Source organism: Rhinatrema bivittatum, chromosome 13 (assembly GCF_901001135.1).
Source record: "Rhinatrema bivittatum chromosome 13, aRhiBiv1.1, whole genome shotgun sequence".
Taxonomy (NCBI): domain Eukaryota; kingdom Metazoa; phylum Chordata; class Amphibia; order Gymnophiona; family Rhinatrematidae; genus Rhinatrema; species Rhinatrema bivittatum.
Genome location: NC_042627.1, coordinates 25431142 through 25446173, shown reverse-complemented (window position 1 = coordinate 25446173; position 15032 = coordinate 25431142). Strand labels below are relative to the sequence as shown.

At 44.7% G+C, this 15032-nt stretch overlaps 1 protein-coding gene across 2 annotated transcripts in view; it reads right to left on the bottom strand.

Annotated features, from left to right (window-relative positions):
• Positions 1–15032, bottom strand: part of ZNF609 (zinc finger protein 609) — a 238538-nt gene that overhangs the window by 51505 nt on the left and 172001 nt on the right. For both annotated transcript variants that reach the window (XM_029575833.1, XM_029575832.1), the window contains exon 3: positions 12671–12896. In XM_029575833.1, the coding sequence (XP_029431693.1) occupies positions 12671–12896 (226 nt within the window). The remainder of the gene's footprint in view (positions 1–12670; positions 12897–15032) is intronic.

Here is a 15032-nt window from a genome sequence, read left to right as displayed (position 1 = left end):
CCCAAGGGGCAGACAGATTTCAAGCTGTTTATCCCAAGAATAAGCAGAGGATTTCTGCAGCTCCACCTTAATAATGGTTTATGGACTTTTCCTCCAGGAACTTGCTAAATCTTTTTTTTTTTTTTAAACGAAGCTACACTAATAGCTTTTATCACATCCTCTGGCAACAAATTCCAGAGCTTAATTATGCATGGAGTAAAAAAAAAATGTTTTCTCTTATTCGTTTTAAATGTATCACCTAGTAACTTCATTGTGTGTCCCCTAATCTTGCAGTGTTTGAAAGAGTAAACAACTGATTAATTTTTACTTGTTCCAAGTTTCAGGGTGGAATTTGTTGCCAGAGAATGTAATCAAGGCTAATAGTATCCCGGAGTACAAAAAAAGGTTTGGACAAGTTTCTGGAGGACAGGGCAGGCGAGAGTATTTCCGCCTTGGACCTTCTGGCCGGGAGCAACATGGAACGGGGCTTTCCTATCAGAAAGCGCCGGGTGACTTCCAAGTCATCTGGACGGGCTACTGTCGGAGACAGGACGCTGGGCTCAATGGACCATTGGTCAGACCCAATCTGTGAGATCTTCTAACAGGGTCTGAGCCCCTAGGAGTAGAGCCAATGACTTACACCTTCTTCCCAACCAGATTTTGTTCGGGTTTTTTTTTTTTTTGCAGACTCTCAAAAGAAACTTATTTTCCCAGTCACCTGAACGTGGAAGAGGTCCGACAAAGCCGGCCTAAAAGTCATTGGAAGGAAGGAAATTAAGAAGAAAATCAAACAGGAGAATTGCAAAAAAAATAAAAAATAAAAATAAAAATATATATATATATAAGCACCCACTTCTCTTTAACCCTCCCAGTTACTGCATAGTGAAAATGACTCTGATTCATAAAATGAGCAGCATATCTTTTCCCTTTGGTGACTTAATCAGAATCTTTTAAATCTCGGATAATTTCACATACAGGAAAGGACTCTGCACAAGACTTCCACGTCATTTCTGAAGGGTAAGCAATGACGGAGGATTTTTCTCTTGAACTGGGTAACTAACACACTGTGACCTAGAAGTCATGGGCACAGCCAGCACGTGATCCAAAATGCTCACTCACATGGCCTCCTTTTTAACTGTTACTGCATTTTAAACACAACAAAACTATTTCAGAAGTGAGCAGCTGAAAAACTTAGCGGGGGAAATCAAAGCCACCGAGCTGTCTTACTTTCCCAAGCGGCCCACTGATTCTGTGCCTGAAGCAACGTGTGGGATGAGGAATGGTGTGTGCTGGCAACCTTCCCAGGGAAACAAAGGCGCCTCAAACCGAGCCGGAGGGCATCACGGTGGCACCAAGAGGTGACTGACCTGACAACAGGCCTCTCCTCCCCTTCCTCCTGCATGACAAGCTGACACGCTCTGCCACACACACAAAAAAAAAAGGCCGACTCAGTAAATGAAGTGCACTTGTCACTCCCTGAACCTACTCTGTACGGCACACGGTAACCTTCAGGAGGCTTTCAATCCCTGGGGCTGCTGCTGGCGTTAGCACAGCTGTCTACAGGCAACGTGACTCGTGCTTAGCAGGCAGTAACCAGTCACCTTGAGAAGCAGAGAGTAAATTCAGGAAAGCTAAGGAAGCTGTTCAAAAGATCATTAAATTGCCACTATCCTACGAACCGGATGCCGCGATGTGGAGTGCTGGGTCACATCCCCGCACGAATGAGCAAGTGAAAGCGTGCGTTACGGCAGCACAATTACTCACACTCCCAACGCGATCGGTGAAATCAGGGTGAAAAGCATCCATGTTTTAAACAGGCAAGACTATGACAACGTGGCTTTCCCCAGACAATTTCCCCCTGCCTGCTAGCGTCACTCTGCCCCGGTTTTATAATGCGGCCTTGGCATGGCGACGTTGCCCAAGTTCAGCAGCCCTAGCTGTTTCTTGCCTCAAAACCTCTCCCTGGAAAAAAAAAAGGGGCGCAGTGTCATTTCAATCCAACGCAAGGGACCGGCTGATTCGGGAGGGACGGTCACTGCTTTACAGGGTCTTCCGCCCCAGCTCAGGCGCCTGGGGTGAAATGAGATGGTGATCTCAGCGCAGGCAGTGCCAGGACCCCCATCACAGAAATGTTCACGTCCGCGGCACCTGTCAAGATTCCTGTGAAGCTCTGAATTCTGCTGCCCACTACCCCCCATCAAGGACTCCTGTCCAGGAAACGAGAAGGGGAGAACCAAAAGTCAGCCAGATGCAAACATCCCCAATGCAGGTGTCCTATAAGAACACAAAGGGTTTTTTTGGGGGGTTTTTTTTAACCCAGCTGCCCTTGGAAACTCTACAGGGGTTTGAAACATCTTTTGTTAAAAAGTTACGTCCTCCCGTAAAGGGCATCTGGTGCTACACCGTGGAAGTCCACACCCACTGGGTAACGCTGCAGTTCACTTGCTTCCACGTCAGGTAAAGGCCGAGGGCGGCACCTTCCTCCACCCCACCGCCGACACATGAAGACTCACCCGAAGCCGTCTCATGCCTCTAGCATTCTCGATGAGCAGGCGCTCATGGGAGCATCTCGCTCAATTCCAAACCTGGTGCCCACCACCTCCATCCATCTCGTGCAAGCAGCAGGAGAGCAATGAAGTGAAAGCCCCCTCCACACCACCACCACCACCACCACTCTGGCAGAACAGGAAAGGTGATGCAACACTGCTGACGTTTGCTGCTGGCACAAAACTGATGCCCCTAGCAGCTGTAAATACTCTTACCTCACAATCCCCTTAGATCTAAGCCCCATCATTCACTGGACAATCGGCGATCACACGTTTCAAGCCCGGGGCTCCTCTTTAAATCGTGCCTTGGGACGGCATCACTGGCCGCCTCTTGGCGTGCACGTGATAGGGAGATATCCTCTTGTCCTCACAGACCTTTACCCGGGGATGCCGGGGGGGGGGGGATATTACAAATAAATAAATAAATAAAAACAGAAGTCACGGGGGCACTCCTCCGCTCATAGCGCTGCGCTAGGAACTGGAGGAGATTTCCTTTGAAAGCATCTTCACCCTTGGTGGCTCTCTCTTTAATCACCGTCTCTACAGCGCTAGCCTTCCCACCTCTCTTATTACACTCGGGCGTCATGGAGATGACTTTTGCCACAGCAGCACTGGTCTGATGCTCACTCTGCAATCAGAGTGGAGGAGAACAAACCGAGGCAGGGCACAGTGCCAGCTTACAAGGAGAGCAGCCGCCTGGGGAAAGAGAGGCGGGAGCTCCCATTTCCAGGGGACCTGGGTGGGCGAGGGATCAGAAGGAACCCCAGGAGACTGGCTTCACATAACTGCTCTCCAGCAGCCAATAAGGCCTGGCGTGAGGAAGGGTGGGCGGGGGCAGAAAGAAGCATGAATGAAATGTCTGAAGATAGGGAATAAAATGTAAGGCAAAGGGCGCCATGCAGCTACACTGGTTTTCAGCCCATGTGCAAAAACCATGCAATAGTTCTGACCGGGGGAGGGGGTGTGTGTGAGGCACAGGATGCAGCAACACGCAGAGGTCACACCGTCCCCGAGAGACCAGCCAGGTCCCCAAAATCCTAACACCCTCCTGCAAGGCACTAGGAGCAGGTAAAGCAGGGGCAGTGCACTCCTTAGTGGAAGCAGAAGGATTCTCTCCTGCCACCTAACACTGCAGGTGGGATGGTACAGAACTGCTCCGCCACCTCTGACCAGTAAACCCACCGCTTCTCCTGCGTTACAAACCCACATCACCGGCCCACCACGGAACTGGTTCCAGCCTGTCGCTGTTTGCTTCACAAATTAACAATTAACTAGGTCAAGCCAAACGTGTCAACAAATGAAGCGCTGTACCTTTCTCTCAAAGCTGTTTGTTATGTACACTGGCAGGGCTGGGGAGCCTTATCAGTTAACAAGCCACACAGGAAGCAGCCACAGTGCAAGCAGAGCACCAAGAAACCTCACAGAAGCCAAAGGCTTGGAACAGAGGCCCCCCCCGTCTCCAGAGAGCTTCATGGCACAGGCACGGGGAGGGGCGGACGGCTGGACAGATTCTCCTGAGGAGCTCACTTTACATCAGCTACCATCAGGGAGAGGCTGCAGGACCAGCTAACATTCCTCTCTAGTGATTTTCTCTTGCTGCTCTCGTCAAGCTGGCACCAAATGGTAACAGCCAACAGTCGGGACAAACTGGTGCGCACACAAGTATACCCACAGTTAGGTGCCTCTGGACGTGCAAGTGAGCTGGGCCTATTAGTGCATACGGTTCACGAGTCTGAACGCATGAGTAACACAAGCACTCACCAGTGCAAGCCACAGGCACAACTCCAGCCCCTCGCCACCTGCAAGCACAGCACCCTTCCACCCCCTCTCTCCACGTGTGCAGCCATAGCCCTTCCACCCCCACCCCACCCCCATGTGCATGGGCACAGCCTTCTCACACTGCCATTCCAGTTTTCCAGAACTCACACTGACCCTAACGAAGAAGGCAGAGCTCTCAAAAGCCAGCCCACAGATGTGCTGAGTTAATGCAAAAAACAGGTCTCGCCTACAACTTGATGGCTAACTCTGATTTCTACATAGGGACAGACAATTCTGATCCAACTGTGGGATGTGGGATGTCCCTTGCCTTAAGAGACTATTTATTGAGGAATTTTATATGCCGTTGTTCCAAAAGAAGATCACCACGGTTTGCAAAAGTAACATTCATATTCTAGGTCAAAACAGTCACTAAAACATATTCTAGGTCAAGACATCAAATAAGAACATAAGAAATTGCCCTGCTGGGTCAGACCAAGGGTCCATCAAGCCCAGCATCCTGTTTCCAACAGAGGCCAAACCAGGCCACAAGAACCTGGCAATTACCCAAACACTAAGAAGATCCCATGCTACTGATGCAATTAATAGCAGTGGCTATTCCCTAAGTAAAATTGATTAATAGCCATTAATGGACTTCTCCTCCAAGAACTTATCCAAACCTTTTTTGAACCCAGCTACACTAACCACATCCTCTGGCAACAAATTCCAGAGCTTTATTGTGCGTCGAGGGGGCTAGGATAGTATTTTGCAATCTATAAGTTCCATTGTAATCTCATTCATGTATTAGTCTGTAAGTTATCATACACATTACATCACTTATTATTTAATTGCCCATTCTACAAGGACTGTGTCTGATTTTTCAAAGTGACATTATTAGCATATTGATATTTTAAGTTAAATCATATGCATTTCTGAAGAGCCATGTTTTCAGTCTGTGTTTGAAACTTTTTCTTGTCTCTGGTAGAGAGTTCCATATGGAAAACATTCGGTTTCTTATTTGTGTTAGATGTGTACTCCGCGTTGTAGGTTCAGTTAAAAGACCTTTTTCTCGTGACCTTAGTGCTCGCTGCAGTGTGTATGGTTAAGTGTCGCACCTTAATAATCTGGGGTTAATATTATTGAAATTGAACATTAGTGTTAATACTTTATCATGAATTCTGGATTGTATAGGTAGCCAGTGCAGGGGTTATATTTATTATAATTCTTTTAATATGCCGATGCTCAAGACGAAGTCTTATCATACCGGTTTACAGTGGAACCAGGGGGAAACCATTTAACTAGAAGAAAGAGTATATATATATATATATATATATATATTCGAATTTCCTTGTCCCTAACAAAAAAGTCTCGCTGAGGCATTTTGTAACAATTGTAGTGGTCTTAATAGTCCTGGAGGAAGGCCTAGTAGTAGGGAGTTGCAGTAATCTAAGTTTGAAAACATTAGTGTTTATAAAACTGTGCGGAGGTCCTGTAAAGTTAGCAATGGTTTCAACCGCTGTAATACTCTCAGCTTGGAGAAGCCTGTTTTTATCAATGTATGTGTTTTTTCATTGTAAAGTTCTCATCAATCTGTAATCCCAGGTCCCTTACTTGATCTGTGGGTGTAATGTTAAAATAACCCAAGTCTAGGTGTGATGGTTTGACCATAGAGGAGTTTCTCCTTAGCCACACAATTTCAGGTTTTTTTGTGTTTAGTGTTAGCTTCAGCTGTGATAGTTCTTGTTGAATTGCCTTCATGTATGTAGATAGTCGATGCAGTTTTTTCAAATGATTTTTTGAATGGGACGTAGAATTGTATGTCATCTGCATATAAGAAGTTTGATTCCTAGTTCCGCTAGTAATGTACACAGAGGCAGCATACAAAGGTTGAATAGTGTTGCTGAGATTGCTGAATCCCTGGGGGATACCTGTATCGACTGTGAAGGTGTCAGATATGTGATTGCTCAGTTTGTCTTGGAATGTCCTGTCTGATAGGAAGGAAGAGAACCATTTGATAATGTTTCCGTCTATTCCACTTTTTCTCAACTAGTGTCTATAGTGACAAAGGCTGCTGCTAAATCAATCAGTACCAGGACATAAGATTCATCCTTGTCAAGCCCCTGTAGTACCGGGTCTGTTAACGAAATGAGCAAAGTTTCTGTTGAACGATATTTTCTGAATCTGAATTGATTTGGATATAGAATATTATTGTCTTCTAGGTGGTTTTCTAATTGGGATAACATTGTGCTTTTTCTAGGATTTTTGCGATTAAAGGCAAGTTGGATATTGGTCGATAATTGTCCCAATTATCAATTCTGCCAGTTTTATTTTTCAGGACTGATTTAATCACAGTTTGTTTTGCCTCCGCTGGGACCAAGCCTTCTGTAGGCCAGTGGTTGATTATGGTTATGATTGTTGGCGTGATTATGCTGTGTAGTATTTTCAGGGAAACTGCAAGGATTGGGTCTAGTGGATGGATAGCAGGCTTAGTTTTTGTAATGATTTTGTTAATTTCGAGTTTAGATACTATGTCAAATTTGTTCCATTTTGCTTGCCCATGTCTTTCTTCAGGTTTTTTTGATGGAGAGCTGGTGGAAAATTGTATTTTTAACCTATTGATTTTATCTAACAAAGAAGTGGCATACTCATTGCAGGAATTTTTGGAAAAGAAATCTTTATTCGAGATGGAGGAAGATGGGTCCTTGATTAATTTATTTTAACTGTTTCAAAAAGTAATTTGGAATTAAATATTACACCATAAATCTGTTTAGCATAGTAGTCTTTTTTTTGTTTTATTAATTTGTTTATGGTATTTTGTTAGTAGGGATCTGTATTTTTCTAGTGCTTCTGTAGACTGGCATTTTCGTCATTGTTTTTCAGATTTTCTTAGTGTATCTTAGCTCTTCGCTGTACCATGGTTTCTTCTGTTTAGTTGTACTACACTCTTTTTGGAACTTTTTGTCTGGACTGGGCTTAGGTTATCTGCTATTTCATTGATGATTTTATTCCAGGATTCAAAAGCTGAGGTAGCATTGTCTTGATTAAAATCAATTATCTTATTTTTAATTGTTTCTTTAAGTAACTCTGGTTCTATCTTTTTTTTCTGTAGGTGAAAGACTGATTATTTGACTTTGTTTGCTTTATGTTGAAGAGGGTTATTTCTGCTTTTATTAGTTGGTGATCAGTCCACGGCAATATTAATGTGAGAAGACTTGATTAGGCAATTATTGTGATTGGCAAATAATAGGTCAAGGATGTGTCCTGAATTATGAGTGGGGTAGGTTACAAATTTTGACCAACCCATTGCTTCCAAAGTTTCTAAAAATATTTCACATGCTTTAGTTTTAGTTGTGCTATCTACATTAGGTTAAAGTCTCTTATGATTAGCGTAGATTCATGTGATGGAAACGCTTTTGTGAATATTTTAATTAGAAGTGAGCAGTCTTTGGAGTATTCCGGGTGGGGGGGGCGGCAGTAAGGCCATGCCTATATTTAGTTGTGGTGATTTCAGCATTGCCACCTCGTAGAGAGGGTTAATCTCAGCTTTAAAGGGTTTAAGTTTTTTTTGTTGGTTTTTTTTTTTTTTTTTACTGATTATTAGTAGACTATTAGTAGTATAATCTATTAGTAGTAATAATCTATTAGTAGATTATTAGTAGACGTTTCTGTCTGGGGAAGTGACAGATATAGTTGGGGTGATAAATTTGATGTAGGAGTACATTATCTTTCAGCCAGGTTTCTGTTATGCAGAAGATAGGAAGATTTAGCTCCTCTAGCAGATCATTTATCAGTGGGATTTTTTTTTTTTTATAGTGACTGAACATTCAACAATAGGAGTGTGAACATTAGGCAGGAAGAGATTACAGGAGAGTTCTTTCTTATTGTGGGGTAGATGAGCTTTGAGTTCCTTCTTTGCTTGTGTCTTGAGGTTTTCCTTACATTTCTGTAAATTCCCCTTCCTGTGATGGTTTGAGTCGGCTCCGTTATTCTAGCTGTTTGGAACGGGCGAGATTAAATACCTACTTCAGGCTTCACGTTGTGCACACATGGGGCAAGCTCCTTTGTCGTGCTCCTTCGTGAGCAAATTGTATCCTTACTTCATTTCCTGCAACCACCATCATGTACAAAGTTGCCATATTATTAGCAACCAAACTTTCTAGGATTTTCTATAATTTATTTTTGCTTTAAAAAAACCCCCCAGAAGAAAATATAGTAAAAGTAAATACAGTACTACCTAAATTTTAGTAAGAAAAAAAATCATATTAAATACCAGAGGCTTCCACATATACAGTATCTATAGTTTCAATTTACCTAGTTTCAATGTATAATAAGCAGTTTCCTGCCTTATTGGTTTCTTGTTCCTTGTGAACTGATGTGATATCTCGATCGAATGTCGGTATATAAAAACAGTTAAATAAAATAAAATAAATAAATAGAACTTTTCTACACAAAATATGTATGAGCGAGACTGAGCTGGGACAAAGCCAACACACGCAAACACAAGTACAGGAACTTTAGAATAGACTTTGTAACCCATCAAGAGTCAACCAGCCAAATCCAGTATCACAAACTCAAGGCCACAGTAAAACTAGGTGGTGTTCACCCAGTCAAATCACTTAACTGGCTGTGGTGCCCCCTCCTGCATTGATTGAAAGTGCGCTGTTGCCAGGTGTATTTAGAATGGCAGTTGGACCGTTCCATTGCTGTCAGGGGGTGTGGCAGGGTTGGTGCAAGGGTATATGGCACCCTAGGCGAACCTTCAGTCATACACCCTACTCCTCCAACTCATCGATTGGAGCAGCTCCAGCTCAGCGCTCCCTCATACCAGCGGCTCCAGCTCAGCGTTTCTTTCTTCGGTGGTATTGGCTCTGGCACAGCACCCCTCTGGGTCTCATGCTGGTGGGATTTTGCACCTCCAAAATTTTGTAACTCTAGGCGACTGCCTGGTTTGCCCAATGGAGGCACAGGCCCTGGGGGGGGCGGGAGCAGACTTTTCCCTAAGGCAACACTCTACAATCCAATAACCCTTTAATATTATTCTGCACCTACAAATGCTAAATTCCATGGTGAAGATAAACTGTTTCCCCACCTTGAGAGAGGAGCCGCTACTCATTTAACTGAGAGTGTCATGCACCTTATAGCTCTTTAGTCAAAACGTGCATGTGGAAGAAATCTCAAAACACAAGATACCCATGGCCAGAGTAATCACAACCTGCCACTGTGTGCCGATGAGGAGAGGAAATCAGCATTAAAATATTTAAACTAAAAACCTGACACCAATGGGAAACAGTAGTTTTTCTTTTTAGATAAGAAATGCCAACGTCACTTGGGAGGTGTAAGTGTGGGCTACCAGAACAGACTGTCTCATGGCCTTCCTGAGTAAACACGAACAAGGGAACAAGCACGTAGTCAGAGAGACACTGCAGAGAAAGCATTCACTTATACCAGGCAAGCACGGCTAGGAGAGGCAAGAAAAAGTGACATTTTGACTCACTGAACTGAACTCCCAAGAACGTTTATATGTAAATACTGATTTTATGAATCCTGCTTACACCAAACACACACACACACACACACACACACACACACACACACACACACGGTCTGTTGCTCAACTACCTATACATACAATGGTCAGATACAAAAACAGACTTCCCCATGTAGGTTCACTGCTGTGAGCCACTGTATCAGGAGTATGGCCTGTTGCTCATAAACAGGATATGCCCCTAATCTTCAACAGCTGAATTTCCAGGAATTGTAAAGCGACATCAGTGGCCACTGATTTTGGAAACCCAGAAATAGGATATTGGATAAGGACCACAAGACATCTATAGTCTGTCCAGTTTCCTTCCTGGTGCATTGCCGCGGCCCCCAGGTGAGTCTGCAGGCCCCGGTTTCCAACAGAGAGCATTGCACTCATCGTAGGCTGCGTTGTTGACTCTGGCTTCCAGCCCCCCCCCCCCCCCCAGGCTCTCGAGTACCCCCACAGCATGACCGCAGCAGCGCAGGAGGCGACGCACGCAGCAGCTCTTAGGATATGAGCACCGAACAGTCGCCCCCACCCACTGAACTGCCAGCGTGGGAAGGGCTCGGCGCGCTGCAAAGAACAAGCAGCTTGTTTCACAGCTGGAAGAGGCTTCTTCATCCACTCCAGCAGGGACTTCCTCCCTACGCAGTACAACAGGATTAAAAATAAACTCCTTGAATGTTCACACAGACGCTAGAAAACTGACAGACACCATCTCCGTTGCCTGTAACAAAAACACGCCTTATAAATCCATAGCAGACTTCAGACGTTATATAATGTGTGCAGCTGCTGGTGGGATGAGATAAAAACAGCCAGCTGCTCCAGAATCTGAAATAAAAAATGTGTGCGTTAATGGTTAAAAGGGGGTGGGGGGAGTGCACGTAAGGACAGCAGAGACCCTCACCAGAAGGGTTGATGGCTGTGGTACATTCAGGGCTGGTGCAAGGGTATTAGGCACCCTAGGGGAACCTTCTTCCTTGCACCCGCCTGCCCCGGCTCAGACCTCATTCACTCAGATAGGTCCCCACTCTTACACACACTTAGGTTCCTTGTCTCATTCACACACATACACCCTTTACACAGGTTCCCTCCCTCTCTCTAACACCATTGCTCTCACACACACACACATTCTCTCTCAGTAACACACAGACGTGGCGCTCGTGGCCCGCCAAGACACGGCTCCTCTCAGCTGTGAGAGGGATGGGTTCCGCTTGCATTCCCACATGGCTGTTCTTTGCTGCCCCCTAATGGCTGGTACCCTAGTTTGCCTTACTGGGACGCACCAGCCCTGGGTACATTTTCAGGGTACAATTGAAGCTATTGTTTTATTTACTAAAGCTTATTACTCGCCAAACATCAAGACCCACCAGGCGGGGTACAACACCTACAAAAGATGCAAAAAGCACAAAACTTCAGCACGTCAGATACAAATCATGCAAAATAAGCAACATAAATCGTAGAAGATAAGCAACCAAGAAAACCAAAAAGAAAAACAGCAAAAAAAAAAAAAGTATAAATACACACAGAAGGATGAGTGATCCCTCTTGGTGAAAGTCAGGACAGAAGGTGAAGCACCAAGAATCGAAGCTGGAAATCTAACTCAGATATCCTACTGGGCAGGAGACAACTAGAGCTACCGGGCCAGGAGCATGGCTCTTCTCCTTGGATCCCTCTTCTTCCCTCCTCATTTCCCCAGATCCCATTCCCCACCTACTCACTAAAAAAAAAAAAAAAAAAAAAAAAAAGTTAAAATTAAAAAAAAAATTATTATTATTTTTTTAAATCCATAAAGTGCTCTTACAACTATAAGAATTTGGTTGTTGTCAACTTACACAAGCAAAAGGAACAATTATTTGATGGCCTTTAAGGCTCCACAAGAGGATCCGCTGAATAAGGAGTTACAGTGGCCATGACTAACAAATTCAGGTTCCCAAAGCCTTGCTCAGCAGTGCCCTATGTCGTCAGATAATGAGGTACAGGACAAAAACTGAACGAGAAGACAAAACACTCCCCCCCCCCCCCCCCCCCCCCGGAGCAGGTCTGTCGGGGATACCTGGCATCATTAACAGGACGCGTATTAAAGAAACCGCGCTTTCTACAGCTGGTTGAGTCGTAGCCAATGGCAACAGAGCGGCCTGAACAATGGTGATGACATCGCCGTAACAAGGCGCAGCTGCCGTTAGAAGCGAATCTGCACCCCTTCCCGCCCAATTCCCCTCATTTTCATGAACAAATTATCCAAATACAACAGTACCACCCAAGCCCAGTCTCAGAGATCAAACCCACTGCATCCCAGGCAGGTCTTGGGTTGAAAAGTGTTAAAACAGAGGTCACTGTTTATGCAATTCCTTGCTCTATGACAGCAGGAGGGCACAGCTTCAAACTACAATTCTAGTATTAATAAGGTGAGTTATTCCTATACCACTACTAGACATGCACAGCGTTGTACTGATACACAAATAAAAAAAAAAAAAAGAGACACCCCCTGCTTTACAGAGGTTTCAATCTAGTCCAGACACACGGACAAGACAAAAATAAAATTTCCTTCAGTCTCTTATTATAGAAAATATGGTTAAAATCGAGAAGGCAATGATCAGGATAGGCCAGGGTTTAAGAATGAAAAGCATCTTAAAAAATAATACTTAAGCTAAAAGGAACAGACAGGCTGAATGTATTTTGCTCATTAGGTGTTTAAACCAGTTTCACATCCAAGAGGAGCTGCACAAACAGAACATGTTCAAAAGATTTGCGAAAAAGTGAAACTGCGTGGTTTCATCTGTCGGAAAGATATGAGAAACTTTTTTTTTCCTTCTTTGGCGCATTATGCTGAAAGCAGAACAGGAAGTTATAAAAATGCTCTTACCGTCTTCGGTTTCCTGCCACACAATCCCCTCCAGGTTCACGCTGGTCCCGGGTTCACAGGGGCCCAGACACTCGGGCTCAGTGGCCAAAGCCACGTCACAGGTATTAACCCCAACAGAGCGGGTGCGCACCATGATCTGCTCGCACGGTGACGAAATGTCGCTGTTCACCACTGGCACCAGCAGGTGCAAGGGTAGCACCGGGGGCGTGGACACTGGAGACTCCATCTGTCAGGAAAGAAGGAAAGAAGAGAGAGACACACACATCAGAAAATCTCTTGCAGTCAAGTCAACGGGGAGAAGAGAAGGAATAAACCCCGCTGGTGATAACAGGTACCCTGCCTGAAGAGACAGCACCAGCAAAGGGAGGGACAGCAAGCAGGAAGCCCAGAGAGAACCTCTGGTGGTTTATTTTTTTTTGCACTATACACCAACGACCACTAGGGAATACACAGAGGACCAATTAATTCGTTTACTTAATCTCCAGGGGCATAAGAATAGTCCTTTCCTTGCCCCATTACATGAGATTTTGACCCTCTACACAAAAGCACCACGGCAGCCTGCTTAACATGCCTCATACAGATTCAGAGGCAGCCAGGCAGTTTTACTTAATGGCGCCGGCAACACCTATTCCCCCCCCCCCCCCCCTTACGTCATTTGTCTCCTGCTCTCTGAAGTCCTGGTCCAACCTGAACTGCACCCAACTCCTACTGCATTTATTAATCTACCTTTTGGCAAGACCTGCATTGTTTATTCAAACGGTGTCTCCTGTGCTCTCTCTCTCTTACAAATGTCCATAAAAGCTAGAGTAAAGCAGCCCATGCTCTCCTTCGGCACAGTCTGAACATTTTGATAGCAGATTAGGATTAATAGGATGGGCTGTGTGTGTGTGGTTCCGTGCAACTCCAAAAAAGGCACCAGGCAACTTCAGTGTGGGAGGGCGGGCAGAGGACTGCCACTGGTTAGGAGAGCAGGCAAGGGAAGCCTTTAAAGGATTAGAGAGCCTCGGCACAAACATTTTAGCTGCTCGTGAATGCGGTGGGGGGGGGGGGGTTCTCCACTGATCAGCAGCCAGGCAGGCTCAGCACTGCATGGCCCTCCCATTCCTGGGTGCTTGATGCTCTCATGCAAGAATGGTCATGGAGAAGGGGCATTTATCCCCCACCCCCGGGCCAAGATTTCAATTGTAAATGAAAATCATTAGAAAGCACCGATAAATAGCATTACTGACCACACCGTCGCCCTGCTAGGCGTACAGTTCAAGAGTAGGATCTGAGGAAGCGACTGCTTTATTTTAATGTACAAACTGTTTATTAAAGTGAGCAATATTACAAAAAAAAAAAAACAAAAAAAAACCCAATAATGTGCAGAGTGTGATACCCGCTACTCGAGACAAAAAAAAATCGTTTTCAATTTCTATTCCCCTCCCCCCAAAGTAGCCCCCTCGGAGTGGAAATACGTGTCCCCCTCCATCCCCCCCACACCCAACCATAATGCCAAACCAAGCAATCAAGAGAGGGTCACATATTGCCTCCCACAGAGAGTGCCCCTATAAAAACCAACTCCAGAGCAGTCATACATATGCATTATACATAATCAAGTCCGACCCCCAGTATTACACAGATGCTCAAGCTCTACTCACAATGACAAATCACTTACCACAAAGCTACGAATTTTGGCGGATAATCGGGAAGATATGTATTCCAAATTTCCAAGGCTCTCCTACGCTTAACCAAGTGCCCTGTTGCCATCTTCTCCCTCATTGCCCAATGAGAGGGAGCTTCACCCGCTTTCCACATCATGAGAATGCTTTTTCCCACCAAACAGGCCTTGCGAATTAGGAGCCTATTACCCTTACCCGGAATTTGAAAAGAAGCGGGATCATCAAAAAGGGCTCCTTCAGGAAGGAAAGAAATGTTTTGTCCATGATTTGGTTAAAAAAAAAATAAATCCCAAATTCCATCCCAAAATTTATGGATAGGAACACAGGCTCAGAAAACAACACCCTATTTGTCTTACACTTCTGATCCAGATCTATAAGCTCTTACAGGAGATATATAAACCCCTTTAGAAATGTAAACTGTTTCTCTCAGTCTCACAGAAGCTAGCAATGTTTTAATATGTTTAAATCCAGACCTCATTTGAGTTTCTGTAAGCTCACTGTTCCATTTGGCAAGTAAAGGATCTATAGCCCTAGTCTATCAAATCTTTAGCAAGGAGCTTTAAAGCACAGAGATTCTCACCCTCCTATAACCCTCAAACTGAAAAAAATCCTCCAACTGCTCACAGAAGGATTCTTTGAGATATATATCCTCCCAGTTATAAATACAGTGATGAAGCTGTAAATAATCGACGTGATCCTTA